We start from the raw sequence: 21,965 nt of genomic DNA, 5'->3' as shown, positions 1-21,965 counted from the left end.
AAGTTTGTGTCACCTACAAACACAAGTCTTAATAATATTAAGTTCTTTAAATTTCTTCTGTACATGAAGAGCTTTTTGGCCTTAAGCATCAAAGGCTAAAGTGGTTAGGAATACTATTGTTTTTTTTCATTATAGGAAAAAAGGCTGAAGTGAAAATATGATGGAACATCTACTCGGTTGTACAGTACACGAGAGAGCTGCCTTTTGAGCCCTCAAGAGTCTAGCAGTCTGAGAAATTTTTACTTAAGGCTGTTCTTAGTAGCTGTGGCATCTGGAAAGAGAATAAGAGAATTACAGGCTCTTTCAATCAAGATAAGTTTTTCAAATGAGAGTTCTCTCCGTGCTTCCTCCAAGAGTGTAGAGCTAAGAACAATTTCAAGATGAAGGCTTTAACCAGGCTTTGTTCCGTAACCGAAATACAAACCACGCTATTTACATAGGGTATTACTTTCGGCGTAGCTGAAATGTCGAGCCATTAGATTTTTAACGAGGGTTAACTACCCTCTCGCTAGCTAGCGAGGGGGTAGGGGAGGGGTAGCTTGCTACCTCTCCTCCCCCTCACACCGGTGAACTGCTTCACTTCGCTTTTGGCTCGGACGGCGAGCAGACGTTTCTGTTCACGCCCTCGCATGGCAGCCATTAATGTTTTGTCTTTACTTAATTTATATGTAAACATTCTTTATGTTTATGTATATATTTGAGTATAGAAATACAGTAAGTTTTCCTTTCAGTGTTTGTGCTGTGTGTGTGTAGTGTACAACAACGTTACCATGTAGTTCCAGGCCACCTCGGTGACATTTCGTGGGTCGCGATCTCTCCTGGTCCTGCGGTCCTTCCCTCAGCTTCTGATTATCGGGCGCCGTGGGGAATGGTCATCGCTGGACTTTATTTAATCTGTTTTCTCCGCTGTTCCTCCTTCCCTACGGGGAACTTGGTCTAGCAGCGAAGGGAACATGGGAGTTTAGTTTGACTACGGTCTCTCTCTCTCTCTCTTGAGGTCGTTCACCCTTTTACTACTACTACGTATTACGGTAGCTTCCTTCCCGTTGCGGGTTGAGTTGCTACTCCGTTTATTTTGTCTCAATTATTTTTTACGAAATCTAATTGTGTTTGTTTACTTTTCAGTTTCCGTGTAGAACGCTTCCCTTCGGGGTTCATTCGTTCTTTCTATTAGTGAACATTCCTTTTTGAATTACATAATTATAATTGTTATAATTCTGTTTTTGTTACAGTTTTCCTCCTTCCCCTTTCCCCGTGAGTGTCATTGGGGGAGGAGGGCACATACCTGTTGTGTAATTCTTATGTTCTTTTCCCTCGGGGTTTTCTCTTCTGAGTTTCCCCGGGGGAATGAATGTTAACTAGTTATTTATTTTCACAGCTAACGATCTAGTTTTTTCGTTTGCCTAACGTGACAACGATGCAGAGCTGCCCTGTTGGGCCTGGGGAGTCTGCTGTTGCTGCCTCCTCTATAGGACTTCGTCATGGGTGTGTTCCCTTCTCCTGAAGTTCTCCCGTGACAACTGGCAGCTCTTTAGTTCATCTTAGAACGCTCAGGAGGTTCGCCTCCATGGATGGGTCTTTCCCTTCCGAGGGAGGTTCCCCTCCCAGGTATGAGTTTTTTTCCCCTTCAGGGGGGGGGAATTTCTCTTACCTTAATAATTCCTGATTAGTTCCTGGTCCTTGGGCGGTTATGCTCTTGGTGCTGAGCGACCGTTTTTGTAACCATGCTCAAGGGGCTGAGTGGTTGCAAGTTCGGACCATGGCTTCATGCAACTATGCTCTTGGTGCTGAGCGGTCACACTTGCAACGCTCAAGGGGCTGAGCAGCTGCGGGAGCTCCTCTTCGGAGGATTGCTCTTTATAGGTCTGCTTGCTGATCCAACGGCCCTAACGGGCGCCATCATCAGTTCTTCTTGTCTCTTCTACGAAGTGCTTACCCCTCTCGTTCGCGAGAGAGGACACTCTTAGAGACTCCTCTTCCTAGGACTCCTGGTGTTGTTGCTGATGTTGCTGAAGGCTCAGTTCCCCCCTCCGAACATCCTTCGAGGGGGCAGCTGAGTCCAACGGTCTCTCCTGCAAGTGATTCTCCCCTTCGGGGGAATTCACTACAAAGACTACTCTTCGGAGGACTGATGATGGTGCTCCTGTCAGTGGTCGTCTTCATCTTCAGAGGATCCTCTTTGACGAGAACAGACCGTTGCAGCTGCTTCGCTAGATCTTCGGCAGATCGTTCGCGATCTCCGACACCTGCTAGACCTTCTTGTCCTCATCTCCGTTCCTGGACGCAGATGCGCAGTGGGCGCCAACGCACCTCGGTGTCCGACGGGCACCGGTCCCTTCTGGGCAAAAGGGCTTATTCCAATGTGGGTAAGTCCCTTAAGGGCCAGGTTTTACTTGCTCGCCCTCGATCTTCTAGCGCGCGCAAGCGCTCGCCTGCTGTGGACCAGTCTTCTGCTGAATCAACATTCCTGCGATCCAGCGATCTCCTGTAGCTGTGTCTCGCCGTAGATCTCCTGATCGCCAGCGCTCACCTGCGCTTCTGAGACCTTCTGTGCTCCAGCGCATATCTGCGTGCCCTTTCCTGCTACGCGCCATGTGCGCCTATGGTCTCCTGACCGCCCACGATCACCTGCTCGCCAGCACGCTTCTCCCACGCGCCCACGACCTCCGGATCTGGGCGCAGGCAAGGAGATTGTTCTTTCGCTAAACGCCCATGATCGCCTGCTCGCCAGCGCACATCTGCGCGCTCTTTCCTGATGTGCGCAATGCGCTCCAACGTTCGCCACGCGCCCACGATCTACCGGCGCAGGTAGGAGATTCTTCTTTCGCCTTCAAGCCGACGATCTCCTGCGCTTCCTCAGAGCTCGCCCACGCGCAAGCCATCGTCTGCGCACCTTCACAGGTGCGCACTTGCAGACTTGATTTAGTCTCTGCGCGCCCACGAGAAGTCTCCTGTGCCCGCCCACGAGCGGTCGCCCTTGCACGCAACCTCACCATCTGGTTCCACACCCTCGCTGATATCTTCTGGCCGTGCAACTGCGCGCCAACCATCTCCTACGCGCCAGCGATCTCCTAGCGACCACGCGATTCTTCGCCTGCGTGCTAGCGTTTTCAACGCGCCCACGCTTCAGATCGCCGTAGGTCCCCAACGCGCCCACGCTTCAGATCGCCGTAGGTCCCCAACGCGCCCAAGCTTCAGATCGCCGTAGGTCCCCAACGCGCCCACGCGTTATCCCTCCTGTACGCGATCGGCCGCTACGCGCCATCGCTCGCCAACGCGCCATCGCTCGCCAACGCGCCATCGCTCGCCAACGCGCCATCGCTCGCCAACGCGCCATCGCCCGCCAACGAGCCATCGCTTGCAAAACGCGCCATCGCTTGCCTACGCGCCATCGGTCTCCCGACTGCTAGCGTTGCCCTTACAACCGCGCTCACCCTCACCTGCGCGCCCACACGCACTTTCGCCTGCTCGCCCACTCGCCTGCGAACCAACGATTTTACCATCGCGCGAGCGCCAGGGTGATTTCGACCGCGATTCCCATTGGGTTTCGTAACACGGGCAACCTGGCGAGTCTTCTGGAGCGCGTACTTCCAGACCATCGTCACAATCTTCACCCCGTAAACGCAGAGCATGGCATGTGCAAGAGCAGGAAGAATCTTCAGAGAGGTCTGGGCAATATTCTTCTCCGTCTTTTCAGGCAGGCCCCATCATCTCTACTCCTTAGGATCGTTCGATTCCTTTCCCTCCAGCGGGAATCGCTGACACTGCGTCTGTCAGCCGTCAGCAGAGGAGGTACTTCGAGATCATGGGGGAGCCTGGTGTAGCTCTTCCTCTCCACCATTCCCTGGAAGGTGCTTACCAGGGAAATTTTTCTCTCGAGAAACTCTCCGCCCGGCAGTTGACATTCTCGACTTCGGAGATCTTAAGCCAGGAGAAAGCCACAAAGTGTGCCATGCAGGCCACTTCGTGGCTGGTCATCTGGCTTGGACCCCTGGGCATCCTGTTGGGATCCAAGAATTTGTCCAAGGAGAGCTCCAGGAAGGTCATGGAAACTTTCTTCCTCTCGGGCACGAGCACCATCGTTTCCCGGCTCACCAAGTTTCGAACTTGTGGGTAAACTCGATGTTGAAGCATTGAGATGCAGTGACCAAGAGGTTCCTCTCGGAAGTCCCAACCATGGATGTCGGCAAGCTCAGACACACTTCCATCCTGGGAAAGAGCTTGTTTTGAACCCAAGGACGGAGAACGGACAGCTGAGAGGTGGAGAAAGTCAAATCATGATTCGCTCCTCCAAAGGCGCTTGCATCCAGACCCTCAAGCCTCCAGAGCCTCAACAACAACAGCCTCGTCAGTCTAGGATATGGGAACCGGCCCCGGCAGCTGAGACAAGGTGTCTAAACAACAGCCCCCTCCTGTCAGAGACAAGAAGGGCGGGAAGTCCTCCTGGGGAGGCAATAATCCTAGAGGGAGCAGCCGAGGCCACAAACGTTAGTATTGGCAACCCCCCTGCATGGTCTCCAGTAGGGGGATGCCTAAGATTGCACGTTCAGGTGGCAGCAACTCGGGACCAATTCCTGCACAATCTCCGTGATCAGCCAAGGATATCGCGTCCCGTTCTTAACATCTCTACCTCCACTGACAGCGAATCCAGTGTCGCTGAGCTCCTATGCCATGGGATCGTCAAAGGGCTAACCCTTCGGGTAAAAGTCGAGACCATGCTCTAGAAGGATGCTCTCCAAAAGGTCATCGATGGCTTCCCCCCCGGTTTTTTCAGTCGACTCTTTCTTGTAGAAAGCGTCGAAAGGCTGGAGACCTGTCATCGACCTCTCAGCCCTGAACAAGTTTGTCGAACAAACTTCGTTCAGCGTGGAACAGCAGAGTCGATCAGACTTGTAGTGAGACCACAAGAATTCATGTGCACACTGGATCTGAAGGACAGGTACTTCCAGATCCCAATCCATCCGTCTTCTAGGAAGTACTTGAAATTCAGCCTAGACAACAAGATATACCAGTTCAAGGTGCTGTGTTTTGATTTCTCCACAGCTCCGCAGGTGTTCACTGGAATGTTCACCCTGATATCTTCATGGCCACACAGGAGCGGCATCTGTCTCCTTCGCTTTCTGGATGACTGGCTAACCCAGGCTATCTCAGAATCGACCCTTCTTCGACACCGAGACAAGCTTCTGGGACTTTGCCAAGATCTAGGGATCATGGTAATTCTCGAGAAGTCTTCTCTGCTTCCATCTCAACAACTGGGATATCTAGGCATGATATTAGACTCCAATCTCCAAGCCTTCCCATCAGATGACAGGATAGCAAGGCTGAGGAGAATCACAGAACCTTTCCTCAGACGAGGAGAGCTTCCTGCCCAATCTTGGTTACGCCTCCTAGGTCACCTTTCCTCCTTGACCCGTCTAGTTCCAAACGGCCACCTCAGGATGAGATCCCTGCATTGGCGGCCCAAGTCCCGGTGGAATCAAGACAACGATTCCCCGGACATTCTGGTCCCTTTGGGACCTGCAGTGGTAGTCGACCTTAGGGAACCTTGCAAGCGAATGGATCTTCTCGTCCCTCCTCCGCATTTGATGCTGTTCTCGGACTCGTCAAAAGAAGGGGGGGGGGGCACGTTCTGAATCAGGCCTATGGTCAGAACCAGAAGGGTACCTCCACATCAATCTGCTAGATATGAAGGCCGTATTCTGGCCCTTCAACAGCTCCAACAGACCGTGGCGAGTCACTCCGTGAGCGACAACTCCACGGTAGTGGCTTATTTCAACAAGCAGGGAGGTACCTTTTCATAACAGCTTTCTCATCTTGCAGTAGAGATACTGAGATGAACCGAAGTTCACTCAATACCCTATCGGCTCGCTTCATTCCGGGCAAAGGAATGTGCTCTCCGACAGTCTGAGCAGGGCCTCACATATAGAGAGTACCGAGTGGTCTTCGGCCCCCCCTCGTAGTCATCAAGTCCTGACTTTGTGGACCTGTTCGCGACAGCCTTGAATTTCATGCTGCTGCTGTACTACTCCCCAGTCCCAGACCTCAAGGCACTCTGGCAAGATGCCTTCCTACAACGGTGGGACAACATCGACGTCTACGTCTTCCCACAATTGTCTGTTGAGAAGGGGGCTCAACGAGACCAGAATATCGGTCAACCTGTCGATGACTCTGATAGCTCCGCTGCGGCATCATGCAGAACGGTTCCCGGACCTTCTGCATCCCCTGACGGAACTCCCGAGAGAGCTTCCCCCACGACACGAGCTACTCAAACAACCACACTGCAACATCTACCACAAGCCGTAGCATCGCCTCGGCTTCACGCCAGCAGACTATCCAGCGCCTCCTCCCAGAGAGAGGCGTTCCGCAACAAGTTGCGGACCGGATGTCTCGACACCTGCGAAAGTCATCCGCAGGGGTCTACCAGGCGAAGTGGAGAGTCTTCTGTGGTTGGTGTCGTGGGAGAGGTACCTCTCCCCTTGATGCCTCTATTCCAGCAATAACGGAGTTATTGTTTATCGGCGGGAGGAAATACGACTTTCGCTCTCGGCGGTGAATGCCTATTGCTCAGCCTTAAGCCTGGCCTTCAGGCTGAAAGGAATAGACATTTCCTCCCCGCTGGATCTTTCTTCGCTCATACGAAGCTACGATCTTACCTGCCCCCAGTTAGAAGTGAGACCTCCTCCATGGAACATGATTCGGGTTCTTAAGGCTCTTAAGAGATCTCCTTGCGAACCATTACGTCAGGCTTCTAATCGTCACCTGTCTTGGAAGACGGTGCTCCTGCTCGCTCTGGCCTCGGCCAAGCGTGTCAGTGATCTTTATGGTCTCTCGTACGACGTCGCCCATTCAAGAGGATAGGGGGAGGTAACGTTCAGGTTCGTCCCTGAGTGGGTTACTAGACTCAAAATCTGGGAGTCCTGGACCTTCGGTTCGACTCCTTCAGGATTTCGAGTCTCCGTTCTGTAACAGATGACCCAGACCTTCTCCTACTGTGCCCAGTAAGGAGTCGGAGGGGTTATATTAAAGAACAGCTGCAGTTCGTCCTCATGTGCAAGCTCTGTTTGGGAGCACAGGAAGGACAGAGAGGAGGGTCACCAAGAATGGCTTTTCAGCCTGGATTCAAAGGGTCATCCATCACGCCCTGAATCCAGACCCTCCTCCGTCACGTCGTCTTAGAGCACACGATATCAGATACATCGCAACGCCCCTGGCCTTCAAGAGGAACTTCTCTGTGACGCAGGTGCTACAAGCTGGAGTCTGGAAGCGTCAAACGACCTTCACAGCCCACTACCTGCAGGACGTGACCCACAGGAGCCTCAATACATTTTCTATCGCCCTGTGGTGGCTACACAACAGCTGGTCTAACCTCAGGCTCCTTATTGGACAGGTAGCAGAAGGTTGAGGGCATTATTACCCGGTTTTAGACTGCATGAATGGAAGAAGCATGTCTGGCCCTTACTTCTTTCTTCATCCTCCCCTCTCCTGGGGAAAGCAGCATCCTGGTTCTCTGCTTAGCTGACCTCAAACCTCTGCAGGTAAACCATGCTTCCTTGTGTTCCTAGTATTAAGATAATACTGTCACGTCCCCCATACCCTGACGAGGTGGTATTGGGAACGTCCTAGCCTAGAATTCCAGCTAAAGGACTTCAGGTTGACCTCCTAGGACAAGTCACACTTCTTCCCTCCACACACAAGCTTATGTAGGCCGCACGTTCCTTGCGGAGCAAGGAACTTGCGAGGTGCAGGGACTCTCTTTCTCGAAGTGCTGCTCACTCGGATTCTGAGTCCCCGGGTAAAGCCAAAGCCAGTAGGCTGGGGACTTTCCACCCTTCCTAAGGGGTAAGTCACCCTATGTAAATAGCGTGGTTTGTATTTCGGTTACAGAACAAATGACAAATTCGGAGATAATTTGTATTTTTCCTAACCATACAAACCTTAGCTATTTACACATATTTGCCCGCCAGCCCTGTCCCTTCCCAAGGCAAGTCCTACCTTTAAGCGAAGTGAAGCAGTTCACCGGTGTGTGAGGGAGGAGGGGTAGCAAGCTACCCCTCCCCTATCCCCTCGCTAGCTAGCGAGAGGGTAGTTAACCCTCTTTAAAAATCTAATGGCTCGTCATTTCAGCTACGCTGAAAGTAATACCCTATGTAAATAGCTAAGGTTTGTATGGTAAGGAAAAATACAAATTATCTCCGAATTTGTCATTTTAAAAGTACTGTCTTCAAAGGTTATTATTAGCAATGATCCAGCAGAAATCGTCTCTTACCCAGTGAAACCTAAGTAGCTCCAACTGAACAGGACAGCATAGATCAAGGGCATAGCCAGGAATTTTTTCTACGGATTTGAGTTGCCTACCTCACCTTTGTCAAAGAATGTCTGGTCCATGATCATTGAAGCTCACAAGGATGGAGGCAAAAAGGGTTTGAAGTTGGTTAAGGTGAATGCCCAGAAGCATCAGGGGAGTGACACTTGCCTGAATTCCTTCAAGAACATGTCTTTGGAAAGAGTTTTACAAGTAACTCAGTGGAGAAAGACCGCAGTCTCAGATTTTGCCTTGCATTAGCCAAGTAATTTAGGAGCAAGATTTGAGGTTGCTTGAGATCTTGGGACTTCTTGTAGCAGCAAGCGATACATGTAGGTAAGTAATAGTTATTATTATTATTACTAGCTAAGTTTCAACCATAGCTGGAAAAGCCAGATGCTATAAGCTTAAAGGCTCCAACTGGGAAAGATAGACCAGTGAGGAAAGAAAATAAGGAAATAGAGAAACTACTGTACAAGAAAGATAATGAACAATTGATATGAAATATTTTAAGAATAGTTACAACGTTAAAATAGGTCTTTTATATTTAGGCAAGCACGTTACTTACTTTAGATTAGATATAAGTGGAAGGAATAAGAGTTTAATATAGATATTAGTGCAGTAGCTTTGCCAAGGCACAAACCACCCTTTGAAATACTACTGCTAGAGTTATTGAGTCCTTCAACCGGCCAGATAGTATTACATTGGATCCCTCTCTGGTTATGGTTAATTTTCCCTTTACCTATACACATACCGAATAGTCTGGCCCATTCTTCACACATTCTCCTTTTTCCTCCTAGACCTGACAACACTGTGATACCCTGAAAATTCATCTTCACTCAAATTGGTCAGTGGCTACTTTCCACTTAGTAAGTGTAGAAGAGACTATTTGGCTATGGTAAGCATGTCTTTTAGGAGAAGTACACTCAATAATCAAACTATTGTTCTCTAGTTTTGGGTAGTGCCATAGACTCTGTACCATGTTGTTTCACTATCTTGGGTTAAATTTCTCTTCTTGAAGTTACACTCAGGCACACTATTCTATGTTTCCTTATTTCCTTTCCTCACTGGGCTATTTTCCTTGTTAGACCCTTGGGCTTATAGCATTATGCATTTCCAACAGTGTTTGTAGCTCACCTAGGAATAATAATAGTAATGAGTTACAGCACTGGACTGCTAACATTAGGTAATTTGGGAAAAGCACACAATGGCATAGAGTTTTGTCAAGGCTTTGTTGGCGATGTATCCTACAACTAGGGGGTCTGGAAAGACTTGAATCATAACATGGTCACCATTGCTCTCCTTCTACATTAGTTTTGTATGTAGCAGTGAACTACTGGAAGATTCATTGAAGTAAAAATAATTTATAGGTTATTGATAATCATTAGCATTTCCCTCCCTCCTCATGCTCGAGATTTGCTGACGATCTTTCGAGAAACAATTTTCGAAAGAGAACTGTTCGAAAAACTTTTTTCTGAAAACCAATTATTCGAAAACAATTGTGTTCGAAGGTGTATTTGTTCAAATTTACAATTGATTGAATTACAAGATATTCGAATAAACAATTTTTCGAAATTAATATTGTTCGAATCCATGAGTTAAACTGACTTGTTAAGTAAGAGTAAGAATTTATTATTTTTGCGGTTTATAAGCGAATGAGTAGTTATAATGAAAAACAACTCGATTGCATTGTTTATTATTTAAATTCATTTATGAAAATAAAATCAACCGCAAACAAATCCTGCTTTTGACAATAAACATGTATAATCGAATGAGTAGTTGAATGACGTAGAGTTTTCAGTGAAAATTCGAATGCCATTAGCACTGGCATTTATCCTAGAAGAAAGTTATTGACATTTTTGAAAATTTAGTAGAACTGGAGGTATTTTTACCCGAATTACTTATGGTAATAGATTATTTTGAAGATACGTGGCTTGGTCGACCAGGTAGGCGAAATGCTCGTCGTTCACCTTTGTTTGATATAAATATTTGGTCTTGCTTTGAAAGAGTTAAGAATAATCTCCAAAGACAAATAATTCGATTGAGGGTTGGCATCCAGCATTTTCTCAGCAAGTCAGCGCTGTTCACCCATCATTATGGAAACTCATCTACGCATTTAAAAGAGAACAATCTCAATAAAATTGAAATTGCAAAATCAAATAGAGGGGAAGAATGTGGAAGAAGCACCCGGAAATATAAAGATACTGCAATACGTTTCAAGAAACCAGTTGACAACTTTGAAGAGTATCATGACGAGATCAAGTATCTTCGTACAGTAGCCCATAATCTAAGGATGTAATGAAATGTCTGATTTCCTTTTTTATATTAGTATTGATTTCTAATTGGTTTTAAAAAATTTTTATTTGACATAAATGTGCAAAGAAATATAAATAAATTTGAATAAATATAGAATATTCGTTAATTAACATTAAGCCTATTCTCCTTTATGGTTAAGTAAAGTACTGTATGCTAATGGATTCGAACAACATAAATTTCGAAAAATTGCTTATTCGAATATCTTGCAATAAAATCAATTGTAAATTCGAACAAAATCATATTCAAACAACTTTGTAATTTTTCGAAAAAAAGTTTTTCGAACAATTGTCTTTCAAATAATTGTTTTTCGAAAAATAGTCCGCACACGCATGCTTGATGGTAGGAAAGGTTCTACGAGGTTCATGATACACTCCCAATTGGGAATAGACAAGTAGAACGGGCAGCCATCTAATTGGAAAAGCACTACACCAGATAATTTTTCGTTCATAATAATGGGGAGAGCTATAAAAAAAATTTACTTAAAGTTGTAAAGGTTAATGGCTGCCCAGGTTAAGTTAGCACCCTCCTGAGGAAGAACAGCAAAAAAAAAAATTTGTAATTATTGGAATAATTAACTAGAATAAAAAAGATCCTTTTCTATGAATTTCAAGTCTCTAAACAACATATTAAAGCATAAAAATCTTGTATTGTTTTTATTGTTACCGCAGAACCAAGTGAGAGGATGGGTGGCAATAAAGTTTTCCATTTCAGGTTTTGAAATTGCTTCATGAAGCTTTGAATCGTTCTGGAGATCATTATAGCATAGAGTATGGAGGTACTCAGCGCCGAAGTATGGGCTCTTTTAAGAGGCAGTTGCAAAGTAATGAGAGTAATAGTAGCACCTTAGAAGCAGCCATGTTGGATGGGTTTTTGACATCACCAAGTAAACGGAGAAGACATAGTGACTCTAATATGACATTGGTTCTTCCAACTCCAAGAGGGAACATGAAAGGTTCTCTTAGTCTGGAGGGAGAAGCCCGTTGTGAAGCTTTGGAAGGGGCTGTGCCAAATAATGGTGCCGGTACTTCTGGGAATGAGACGCTTCAGGGATCACCAGGAACAAAATTGGAATGGGTAGATCCCTACACTCCTTCACCCATATCTATGTATCAATGTAAATATGGAAACACTCCCGAGTCTAGTCAAGATGACCAACAAAGTGATAGACTGTCTAATATTGCCAAAATTAACCTTATGAATAAATTTGACATGTCTAGTTCAATTGAAACTGTTAGTGATAGTGGAGCCAGAAATGTGATAGTGAAAATGTCTCACACCAGTTGTGGTAAAATGATGAGTGCTGGTTCAGGTAGTAGAACGAGTGGGGAATCATATAGGGGGGCTTTTAATTCACAGCAGATGTCTGTAGATGTGGATGATGATGGAGATACTCATTCACTTTCTAGTTTCAATAAAACTCATGGGAGTCAGGATAGCATCGACTTGGTTAGTGTTTTTTCAGATGATACAAGAGAGAGTACGTTGATAGTCGATGATAGGCCTGCATCTTCGGCAGGTGTTGCAGGGGAAAGTGCTATAAAACGAAGTCGCAAGATGTGGTATAAGCACAAGTATTTCTCTACTCCAGTTCATGAGGAAGGAGATAAACGTATCAAGATTGAACCAAAGCCTACTTTTGGACCACGATCATCGTCATTGCCCTTACCTGAACCTGACCGTGAAGGCATAGTTTCTCCTGACTTATTTCCTAGTCCTGAGACTGATCGCAGTCTTCCTCTGATTACCGTGTCTTCACCATCAGACCAAGCCAGTGAATCTCAAGTATCAGATGAAACAAATGTTACTGTTGTACTTAGTGGGAGCTCTGGGGAGCCATCTGATTTGGATGTTATGCTGGTCGATGAACTGCCTCCAGACCAGCCAACTGGCAGCGAGTTGAATCAACGTACGAGCCCAACCACCTCGCGGCCATCTGTCATTTGTGGTCCGCCACTTGCTGCATTGCCTCAGGAACGAGATTTTATCTCGGCTGCAGACTCCAGAACACACATCCCCATTTCTTCACCGAGTGATTCTTCTGGCATTGATTCTGCTGGGTCAAGTAGTAGCAGCAGTGTACCCCCTTTGAAGTCTCCATTGACAACAAGTTCTGGAGGTATTGTTGATTTGGTGAGTGATAGTGATTGCACTCCTGATTTAGAGGATTTGTTAATACGCACACCTCAGGTCAGTGGAGTGACCGTAAAGACTCAAGACTATACGGAGAGGTCATCTTGTTTGAAAACTACTCGCCGCAGAGACAATGAAGTGGAGGTAGTTACTTTGGATCAGCAACGTTTTTGTAAATAATGTATATACTGTATTTGTTTATGATAAGTCAGGGTTGCTTGAGCAGTCATTCAGGACCTCATAGTACTTCTCATGTCAGGCACTGTTGAAGCTGATGCACTTAGAAGCAGAGAGTTGGCTTAAACCTTTGTAGTTGATCTTGTTTTCAATAGAATATGTAGGTGCTGTCTCAAATCAACATTAAAATCTCAAATTCCCCTTTCCTTAATTTTAAAAGACTGGGCTGAACTAAATAATATATAAAATTGATGGTAAAAGGCTAGTGTTTATTGTACCTGTGCGTCATACAAACTTTTATTAGAAGTGCTTGTTACTGGCTGAAATAGTTTTTGCATATGGAGTAAGATTTGCACCTCTAAAAGTAAGATACAGAAATTTAGTGAATCCCCTTCAAAATAGATGTAGATCGTGTGGGATTAACTAGATTAATTGGATGTTGAAAGCTCTACTTTTCTTTGATATGATGGTACATTAAGTTTTTACCCACGTAAGACATTTTGGGTATCAAAAATTGGAGGTTGCTGCCCATGGCATTTGTGGTGCAGATCAGTGGATGATTGGATACATTCCACACCAGCTTAATTTTTCTCAACTTCAAGATTGCTGTTTAATGTTGTATCTTTGTTGGTTTTCCCTTATGCTTGCTGTCTATTCAAATACTCATTATTTTTGTGAAGATGATTTAGGATTGGCAAAGGAGGGATATGCTCTGGCCGGAGCAAATGTTTGCTTTACAAAGTGTAATGCAATTATTTCCCCAGAGTTATACAAACTTGTGCTTACATTCCCTAATGTATTCCTTTAACTGTCTAACATTATAGGACCAAATTGGATACTTTCCAGAATGAATTGCTGTGAATTATTAGTCAGTTTTCTTCCTTATAGCCAAGTACTTAAAATAGTTGTAATCCTGCTGAATTGAGCTAGATTGTCTCATTTTAGAATGAAAGTCTCTCAGTATAATTCCAAATTTATTATGCGTACATTTTGGTTATGTCCTTTTAATTGCTATTTCTTTTAATAAGGTATTTTTAATGTTTTAACTCCTGACAGTAATTAAGGATTGTTTTTATCTTTGCGAGTTATGTCATACACTTCTGTCCCTCTGATAGAACTTTTAATCAACTAATGAGAATACTACACTTTTGTAATTGGCATTCAAAAGAAAATTAGCTTCTTGTTTTGCCAAGAATCCTGGAATCCTATAAAGATAACTTCAGTTTGATCGAGATGGTTTATTCAATTGGATAATTTTATAGTGTGTTAACTGATGTTCTTTCCCAAGGTGTTAATGTAATAATTTGTAGTCAAAGGTACTGCAAACTTTCTATGCTATGTCAGTACGGAATGCATTTATTGTTCTAAGAATATTTTTATTAATTATTTTTTATAATTTCATATTCCACTATATTTGATCTATTGATCTGGGATTATTTGATGATGAGCTGTGTATCTGGGATTTTGTATTGTACACATCACGGCAGCTGATTGTGACTGTATATACATATACATACATTGTACATTCCGTATCAAAATTCCGCTAAGTGCATAACACAAAATCTGCTGATAATTGTATTAAAATTTCAGCAGTATTGTAGCTGATTCAATGTCAGTGGTAATGTTTTGGAGTAGAGAAAAATATATGTTGTTAAATGTTGGTTTTAGAAGTTATTAATATTTTTTGTAAAAAATAAAAAAGATTATTAGACTGAATACAATTTATTGCTTTCATATTTTTTTTTAAACTTAAAAATTAAATGAAAGAACTGAAGCTAAGCATTGGATATAAAGCTTTCTGCTGATCATGTACTATATATGTTTAATGCTGATATCTTAAAAGAACATAAAAAGAGTGAAATTGGGGCTTTAGGGATTTATTGTAAACTGAAAGTAAATTATAATAGCTGACTGTGAAAGAAAAATAACTGACCAATTTATATTATATAATTTTAAATTGATCATTCATTAGCAACTGTTATGTGACGACAGTAATTATATTAGTGCATAAACACTTTGAATGGAAAGACACAATTTAACAACCAGAGAAGACAGTATGGTTAGGAGACTGTACCCTCAACCAAGAAGCAGAGATGGAAGTTGCGGAAATTAGAATGTTGATGTTCTCGAGCGGTCAACAAGGAAGGTTGAGGTCGGATATAAACTCATAAGAGGAACTGCACATGTTAATCAGTTGGAAAGAAAGCAAAGGAAGCAAGACTTAATGTGGTTTGGGCAGGGGAAGAGAAGGGAAGAAGATATGTAGGGAGGAGGATACTAAGCATGGAGCCTTCAGGTAGAAAGAGGAGAGGAAGTCCTAAGATGAGTTTTATGGATTCAATAATAGAATATATGATAGCAATTTGTGTGACAGAGGAGGATTCAGAGTATAGAAGTAGAGGAGACAGACAATCTGATGTGGCGAGCCCTGAATGGGTGAAGCTTAAAGAAAAAGATGATGGGGACAATATTTCATTAAGAAAGAAAATGCCACAATTCTGAATGCAAATAAATTTTGTGATATAAAGTTCATAGAGATAATAAATACTAAATAATAAAAGTCCAGTACAGTATGAAAATTTGTTGAAATCTCTTAACAAAAATTACATAATAGTAACTATATACCTGTAGTCATGACACAATGCAAAAAAATTATGTGAAAGGAAGTGTATTAATGATGATAAATATTATCTTGATTATCGATATTATAATAAAAGTTATTTGCGATAAAGTATTAATAAAACAGAAGATATAATTACCAATAGTGGTGATAACGTAAAAAAGATGGATTTTAGGAAATTTAAACTTATCTTTTAATAATTATTATATTCATCTGTTACAAATGATAATAATAAACTGAAAATGGCATTATTAATCAAAACACTTGGTGGTATTGAGATCTAAAATTATAAAGTGTACACCGCAACTTGCAGATAACCCTGCTTAGAAGTGGAATATTTGGTTTTGTATGATGAGATGCGAGGCAGTAGGACACGAAAGGTTTTATTTCTGGAGACCTTCAAGTTGACAAATTGAGGAAATGTTGAAGTAATATCTATCAAGACTACTAGTCCCATCAGTGGCACTTAGCTGGGTGTTTAACATATCACAATTTAGATACTTTTGCTCTGTCCTTTACTGTATTTTCTATACCGTAGTGAAAGTTTTAAGACGTTCATGCCAAATATTACTGTCATTAAGTTTTATTTTGTAAGTAGTTTAACCTGCTGATCTTCTAATGGAATAGGACACTGTATTAGCCTCCTGGCTAGTACAGTGGTAATTGTTCGCCTAGCATTCGCATGGCGGTAGATCGATCCCAGCCTAGGACCGTGAGTTTAAGCCGTTTACTAGGGAGGCTACTGCTACGGTTGGGCACCACAGGGGAGGGAGGGGTTGGGCTTGCCTGGCTAACATTCTGATGAGCATCTATTCTGATGAAACTTGAACTGAAACCAGACACCTTTACCTTTACATGGTGTGCTTTTCATTGTTTTGTTATTTTTTTTTTTTCATTAGTGTCTTGTTTCCTGTTACTGTTTACTCATTTATTATGAATTACATTATATTAAGAAATTGGATTATATAACCATCATATTGTTTTCTTTTATTGTGTTCAGAGAGAATTGAAATGGCTGGTAAAAATATGAAAGATTTTAATTTTAAGTGTAATGAATTTCTTTATGCACCTCCCTAGATGTTCATAACGCCTTCGTCTCCAGAAGCTTGGAATGTCCGCGTTACCCCCATGGAATTAAGAAATTTCCCATTTTCTTTCCTTCCAATATACCCCTTGATGAGATTTACCAGTGTCTTAACAGCAATAACGTATTGCTCATGTTGTGTTGTGTTTCAGTTTAAAAATCAACTACAGAATGAGGAGACATGTACGCCAGATGTCATATTTTTTTGTTTGCTTTTTAATTATTTTAGTGGTTTGAATATTTCTTAGCAATTGCTGAGTTGAGTAGTTGTGTATAAGTGTTTGAGTTGGCCGATTAAGATCCGCATGCTCTCTGTGTCTTGTGCTGGGGACAATTTTTTTAATTTGGAGAATTTTGTGAGGAGTGCCTCACTGTTCCTCTTTGGAAAGTATGTTTCATGATTACTGATTAGTTTAAGTTCAAAGAATACTTTTAGATCAGTTAGCTCAGAGGAGATCCTAAGAAGACTAGACTACTTGATTATAGAAGGAATGATGAGAATGATGCCACTTCTTCCTTTGACTTTGCTAGACAACTAACAAGTTTAGTTTTGATAGCCATGAGCTTATAAAGAATTTAGTGGAAGCTCAGAAGACCAATGAATCTTTAAGGGTAATTTTCCCAGGCCTAACCTGCCTACCTTCAAATTGTAGCTTAACTCCTCAAGTGGTAGTTAAGGTTCTAGTTAACCATTCAATGAGGGTTCTGATGGTACATGGTACATCCCAGATTCGAGAGCCTCTCGTAGATCCTCAAATTCCTTATTTACTCCAGACTCTTCGGGTGCAAAGCCCCTGCGCTCCAGCATTTGTAGCCAATCATTTAGGCAACTACATTGCATGACTTGAAAATAGAGATGGTAGCCTAGATCCTTATATCCATCCTTTTAACAAATTGTCTTGAAACAGTGGCTTATCCAATATGTGCGAGGAGGGTAGTCTCAATCTTATGTTATCCCTCTCTCTCTCAATGAAATAAGGACCCATTAACAAATTTAGATTATTCTGTGGATGGAATGGCAAAACCTAATATTCCCTCAGACTAAACTGTTCCCTTTTAGAATTTATCTGTTAGAGAGCTGATAAACCTGTTCATTTGCATCATGTTTAAATAGCTGTGTGTCTCGTTCACTTGCAAGCTTGGCATCTAGTTTATCTCAATTTAGTATTTTTTTGTAAAATTGTATGTGTAATTCAATAGTAATTAAGTGTGCAGTCTCCTAGGACTTTCTTGTAGATAGCTTGAACAGAGAATCCAATAAGATACCAAAGAAGTTATGACTAGAGCCAATGTTTTAATGTGTAAAGCACGGACTCAATGTGTATAAGGGAGACCTACAGGTTAAAGTTCTATTGATCCCATCCCACCACCTCCAGTGCTGAAAATCATTTGGTAACCAATAACAAGTCATCACAGAAAACTGCTAATACAGGAAACAATGCTACTTGCACACTAACTTGCACCAAGCCATCATCTTTCAAACTTTCAGTAAGAATCAAATACACAATGGAGGCCATACAGCCCCCTTCCCAAAAAATAGTTTTTTTTTCCTTTGTCAAAGCCTCTTTTTTTAGGGTTCATGTTCTCTGTGGTCTTCATGGACTAATGCAAGATTGTATTCATGTACCAGCATAAAGGAGAAATGTCTACAACCAAGAAAACAACTAAATCATGAGTGTATGGGCGAGTAGAAAAACTAACAATTTATACACTTGCCTGATAAGGGAAAAACTCTGAAGCAGCAGCTAGATGTCTCAATATGCTTCTGTTAAGAGACCTGGTTGGTGTCCCCCCTCATCTATCTGATTACGGCATATAGGTCCCACAAACAAGTTTAGTATCATACACGCATGTTGTACCGCTTTGGGGGTCTTTCAGGTAGTTCTTGATGTCTAGAAATTTGCTTACAGTATTAGCAAAAGAAAAAAAAAGAAAACCAGCGAGGAAGCAATTTTTCTCACATGGTTTTATAATAATAAAAAGAGGATCATTTTTCATGATGAAGTAGGTCATTAGAATACGAATAGCTCCAGTTGAAAGGGATTTTTTGGTCTGAGTATTTTGAAACTATCCTCAGAAAACATGGATCTCTGCAGTCTTATTTGCAGGATAGACACTAGACAGAGGTTGCCATAACCCTGCCTTAAGATGGTAATATAAAGAGGTTCTCTCTTCTGAAGAGGCTTTTCAATTTTGCCAAACAGGAGACCTGGAGACAGTCAGGAATGATGCTGTTAAACTCCTGATGCAAGTTCACTTACTCTTGCTTCCAAAGCTACTGCTATAAAAAATAGCTTTGTGGGTGGAGTAACATTAAGGGAAATGAAGGAATTATCTAATTTTGCTAAAAATTCAAGCAATCTATCAAAAGACCAGGGCACTGAAGGGGTTGGTGGGGATGGTCATTGTAAAACATAAGACTGAGTAATCTTGTGAAACATGTCATAGTCTAAATTCTTGTCAAAAGCCTGCTTGAAGGATTCTGTCAATGTAGATTTATATGAAAAGATGTTGGTGCCTGAAGCTTCCAGAAATTAGGCCACAAAAGTCTGGGGTTATCTGACACACAGACATCCCACCTGAAGATCATCTGTGCCTTCCACTGGTTTTGTCTAGTGGGAGAAGACCTCTTACAGCCCATCAAATATATCTTGTGAACTAAAAACTCCTTACTGTGTATGATGAAGAGAAGATCCAAGCAGGAAGGTTGTGGGTCAGAAAGGAGGAAGCGATGATATTCCAACTCCCTAATCTCTGATGCAGGGTGTACCCTGGAGTAGTGGATACTATGGGTTGTTCAGCCAATGTGGAGCTACCAACACAGCTGGCCCTGAGAAGACCTTAAGGATATTCAAAGTCTTCAGAATCAAACTCGGAGGAAACAAATAAATTGAGGACTGTTTGGGTCTGGGTTCAACGCATCTCTTGCCAATGCCTGAAAATCCAGATTCGGTGCTATGTATAGTTGAAACTTGTGGTTCTCTATCATTGCAAACTGGTTTTCTTGGATTCCCTGTTATAGCCTTTACAGGAAAGTCCTTAAGAGTGCTCACAGCATATTAACCCCAAAAGGTAACGAAAAAATGTCAATCTGGAGTTTAGAGTACCCAAAAACTAGATTATGGTTAAGTCTATGTTGATATTTAACTGATTATGGGAAACTAAACGCTGTATATTTTTCCTTCACCAATTACCCACCACCCTTTAGAGTGTGGGAGTCTGCAAAACATCAGGGCAACTTCATAGAAATAAATGTAATCTTAATGATAAAATTTATTTCCATCTTTGCCTCATGTTTATATACAAGTAGCCCATTGACTAGTGGTGTCAAGAAGGAAATTATTGGGCTCTGAGACTGAAGTGTTATATGATATGCAGCATGTTATTTTTGTGAGTTGCTGGCAAGTCTCATTGCTTTACTAGAGACATTAGTATATAAGAAAGGAAATAAAATGGGAAATATCTGACTTTCAAGGGGTAACATCAACATACGATGCTTATGGAGACAAAAGCCATTGGAGCATTAGGCTAGTATAGGAGTGTCAGATTTTATCATTAAAATTTTGGTTTTTAGAATCAAAGTTAAATTTGAATTTAATGGTGTATTTAATATGATTTAAAAATATTTCTTTAATCCATAAACTGGTGTTGAAATTTATCGTATGAGTTACCTGGTAGTTTTTTAATTATGCCAAACAGCTTTGTTGGAAGTGAGATTGTAACTACAGTATAGGCATCAAAGGGTTAACTTCAAATTTTCATCCTGTAACCTTTGAAAAATTTTGTACAAATCTTCCTCCAGGGATAATGTTATTGGAAATTAGAAATGACGGCTCTACTTTTGTAGTTTGTCTCAAAGAGAAAAGCCAACTAACTTGTGATTTTAGGAAAAAAAAGGTATATGACGACAACGCTTCACTTGTTAGCTACCACACAGTTGATCAAATTACAGAAGACTCGAATGTGAGTACGACAAGATTTAAGGAAGGTGTAGTGAAATCGTGGTCATTGTCACTGTAAATATCAAGAGATATTCATTTGCTTTCCTTTAGATTTGTGTTCCATTCCAAGATCATTTATATTTTTAACCAAAAAAAGGAGGTCCTCAACTTAAATTCGATTTACAAACATTTGGAGATCCAAGCACAAATCCAACTGAAATCATAGATTTCACATGTATCAAAAGTTTGTATACTCTAATACGATAATGAAATACTGTAATTAAATATTATACGATACGCAATGCAACATTTGCAATAATCTGATATTTAGTTTATATGAAATGTGACTATTTCTTGAATTTCGCCGCTGGAAATCAGGTTAGGCTTACCCTAGGCCAATTTAAAAACTTGTCTTACAAACATTTTCTTGCAACCTATTACGTTTTTAAGTTGAGGACTTTTTGTACAATAAAATAAATGTTCAGTATATTATTTTTGGTAGTATGTTGGTGAAAACGACATTATTAAACTGTCCTTTATTTATTTAGTATTGTTCTGCCTATTTTATATGTTTTGTGATGTTGAGGATTCTTACTACATGTGTAGTGTTTGATAGACCCAAGATGATATAGTCAGGATGAGTTTGAAAATAGTAGTAATGAATATTAATCAATCATTTGAGTGACTTGGTGACTTAGAAATCAGCCAATGAAAGCTAATTTATTTCAGCTTTCAGCAGTCTTTTAATTTTTATTTTGTGAAAATGTCAATTGCTTTTATACTTTTGGTTTATATATATACATTATTTTAAACAGGAAATATTTTTTTTTGTTATTCACAACATTGATGGAATCAAATTTCCAAATATTTAATCTTTTTAAAATGTCTCAAACTGAAGAAAACATATAAAAATCATGTTTAATTTTTTTTATATATATTTTATGTTATTGAAGTGTTCTCAAATTGGGAATTATAGTCATGAAGTCTTGTTCTTACTTTTGTATAGTTTATGATATTGTAATTATTTTTCCAAATAGGAGCTCCATCTATTTTAACATTTCTTTCATTTTCAAGTACACTTAAAAATTGTGGTTTGTTTTAAATACAAGCCATTGGCTTCACAAACACCTGTAACTGTGATATTTGAGTTCTATCCTATACAAGTTGCTGAGATTATCTTTTTCTGTGTAGTTCTTTTCCTTTTGTCGCTTACACAGCATGAAGTCCTTATATATGTGTTGCACCTTTGTCATCAGTTATTTCATTTTCAACACTAAGGTCATTCGATTGGTGGTGCTTGTCCATCACCATGTGTATCTATTTAAAAAGAATGCGGAGGGCATACATTATACCTCTCTTTGGAATGTATATTAATTTCCTATGCTTTGTACATGT

General features: G+C 41.6%; 1 protein-coding gene across 1 annotated transcript in view; it reads left to right on the top strand.

Moving 5' to 3' along the window:
• Positions 1-15,445, top strand: part of LOC137655748 (protein artemis-like) — a 116,809-nt gene extending 101,364 nt beyond the window's left edge. Inside the window, 1 exon segment of the mRNA XM_068389811.1 lies at positions 11,330-15,445. Within this exon segment, the coding sequence (XP_068245912.1) occupies positions 11,330-12,928 (1,599 nt within the window). The 3' untranslated portion in view covers positions 12,929-15,445.
• Positions 15,446-21,965: the final 6,520 nt, after the last annotated feature.

This window comes from Palaemon carinicauda, chromosome 16 (assembly GCF_036898095.1).
Source record: "Palaemon carinicauda isolate YSFRI2023 chromosome 16, ASM3689809v2, whole genome shotgun sequence".
Classification (NCBI taxonomy): Eukaryota; Metazoa; Arthropoda; class Malacostraca; order Decapoda; family Palaemonidae; genus Palaemon; species Palaemon carinicauda.
Note: the sequence above shows the minus strand (reverse complement) of the source record. Positions and strands in the feature narration are given on the sequence as shown.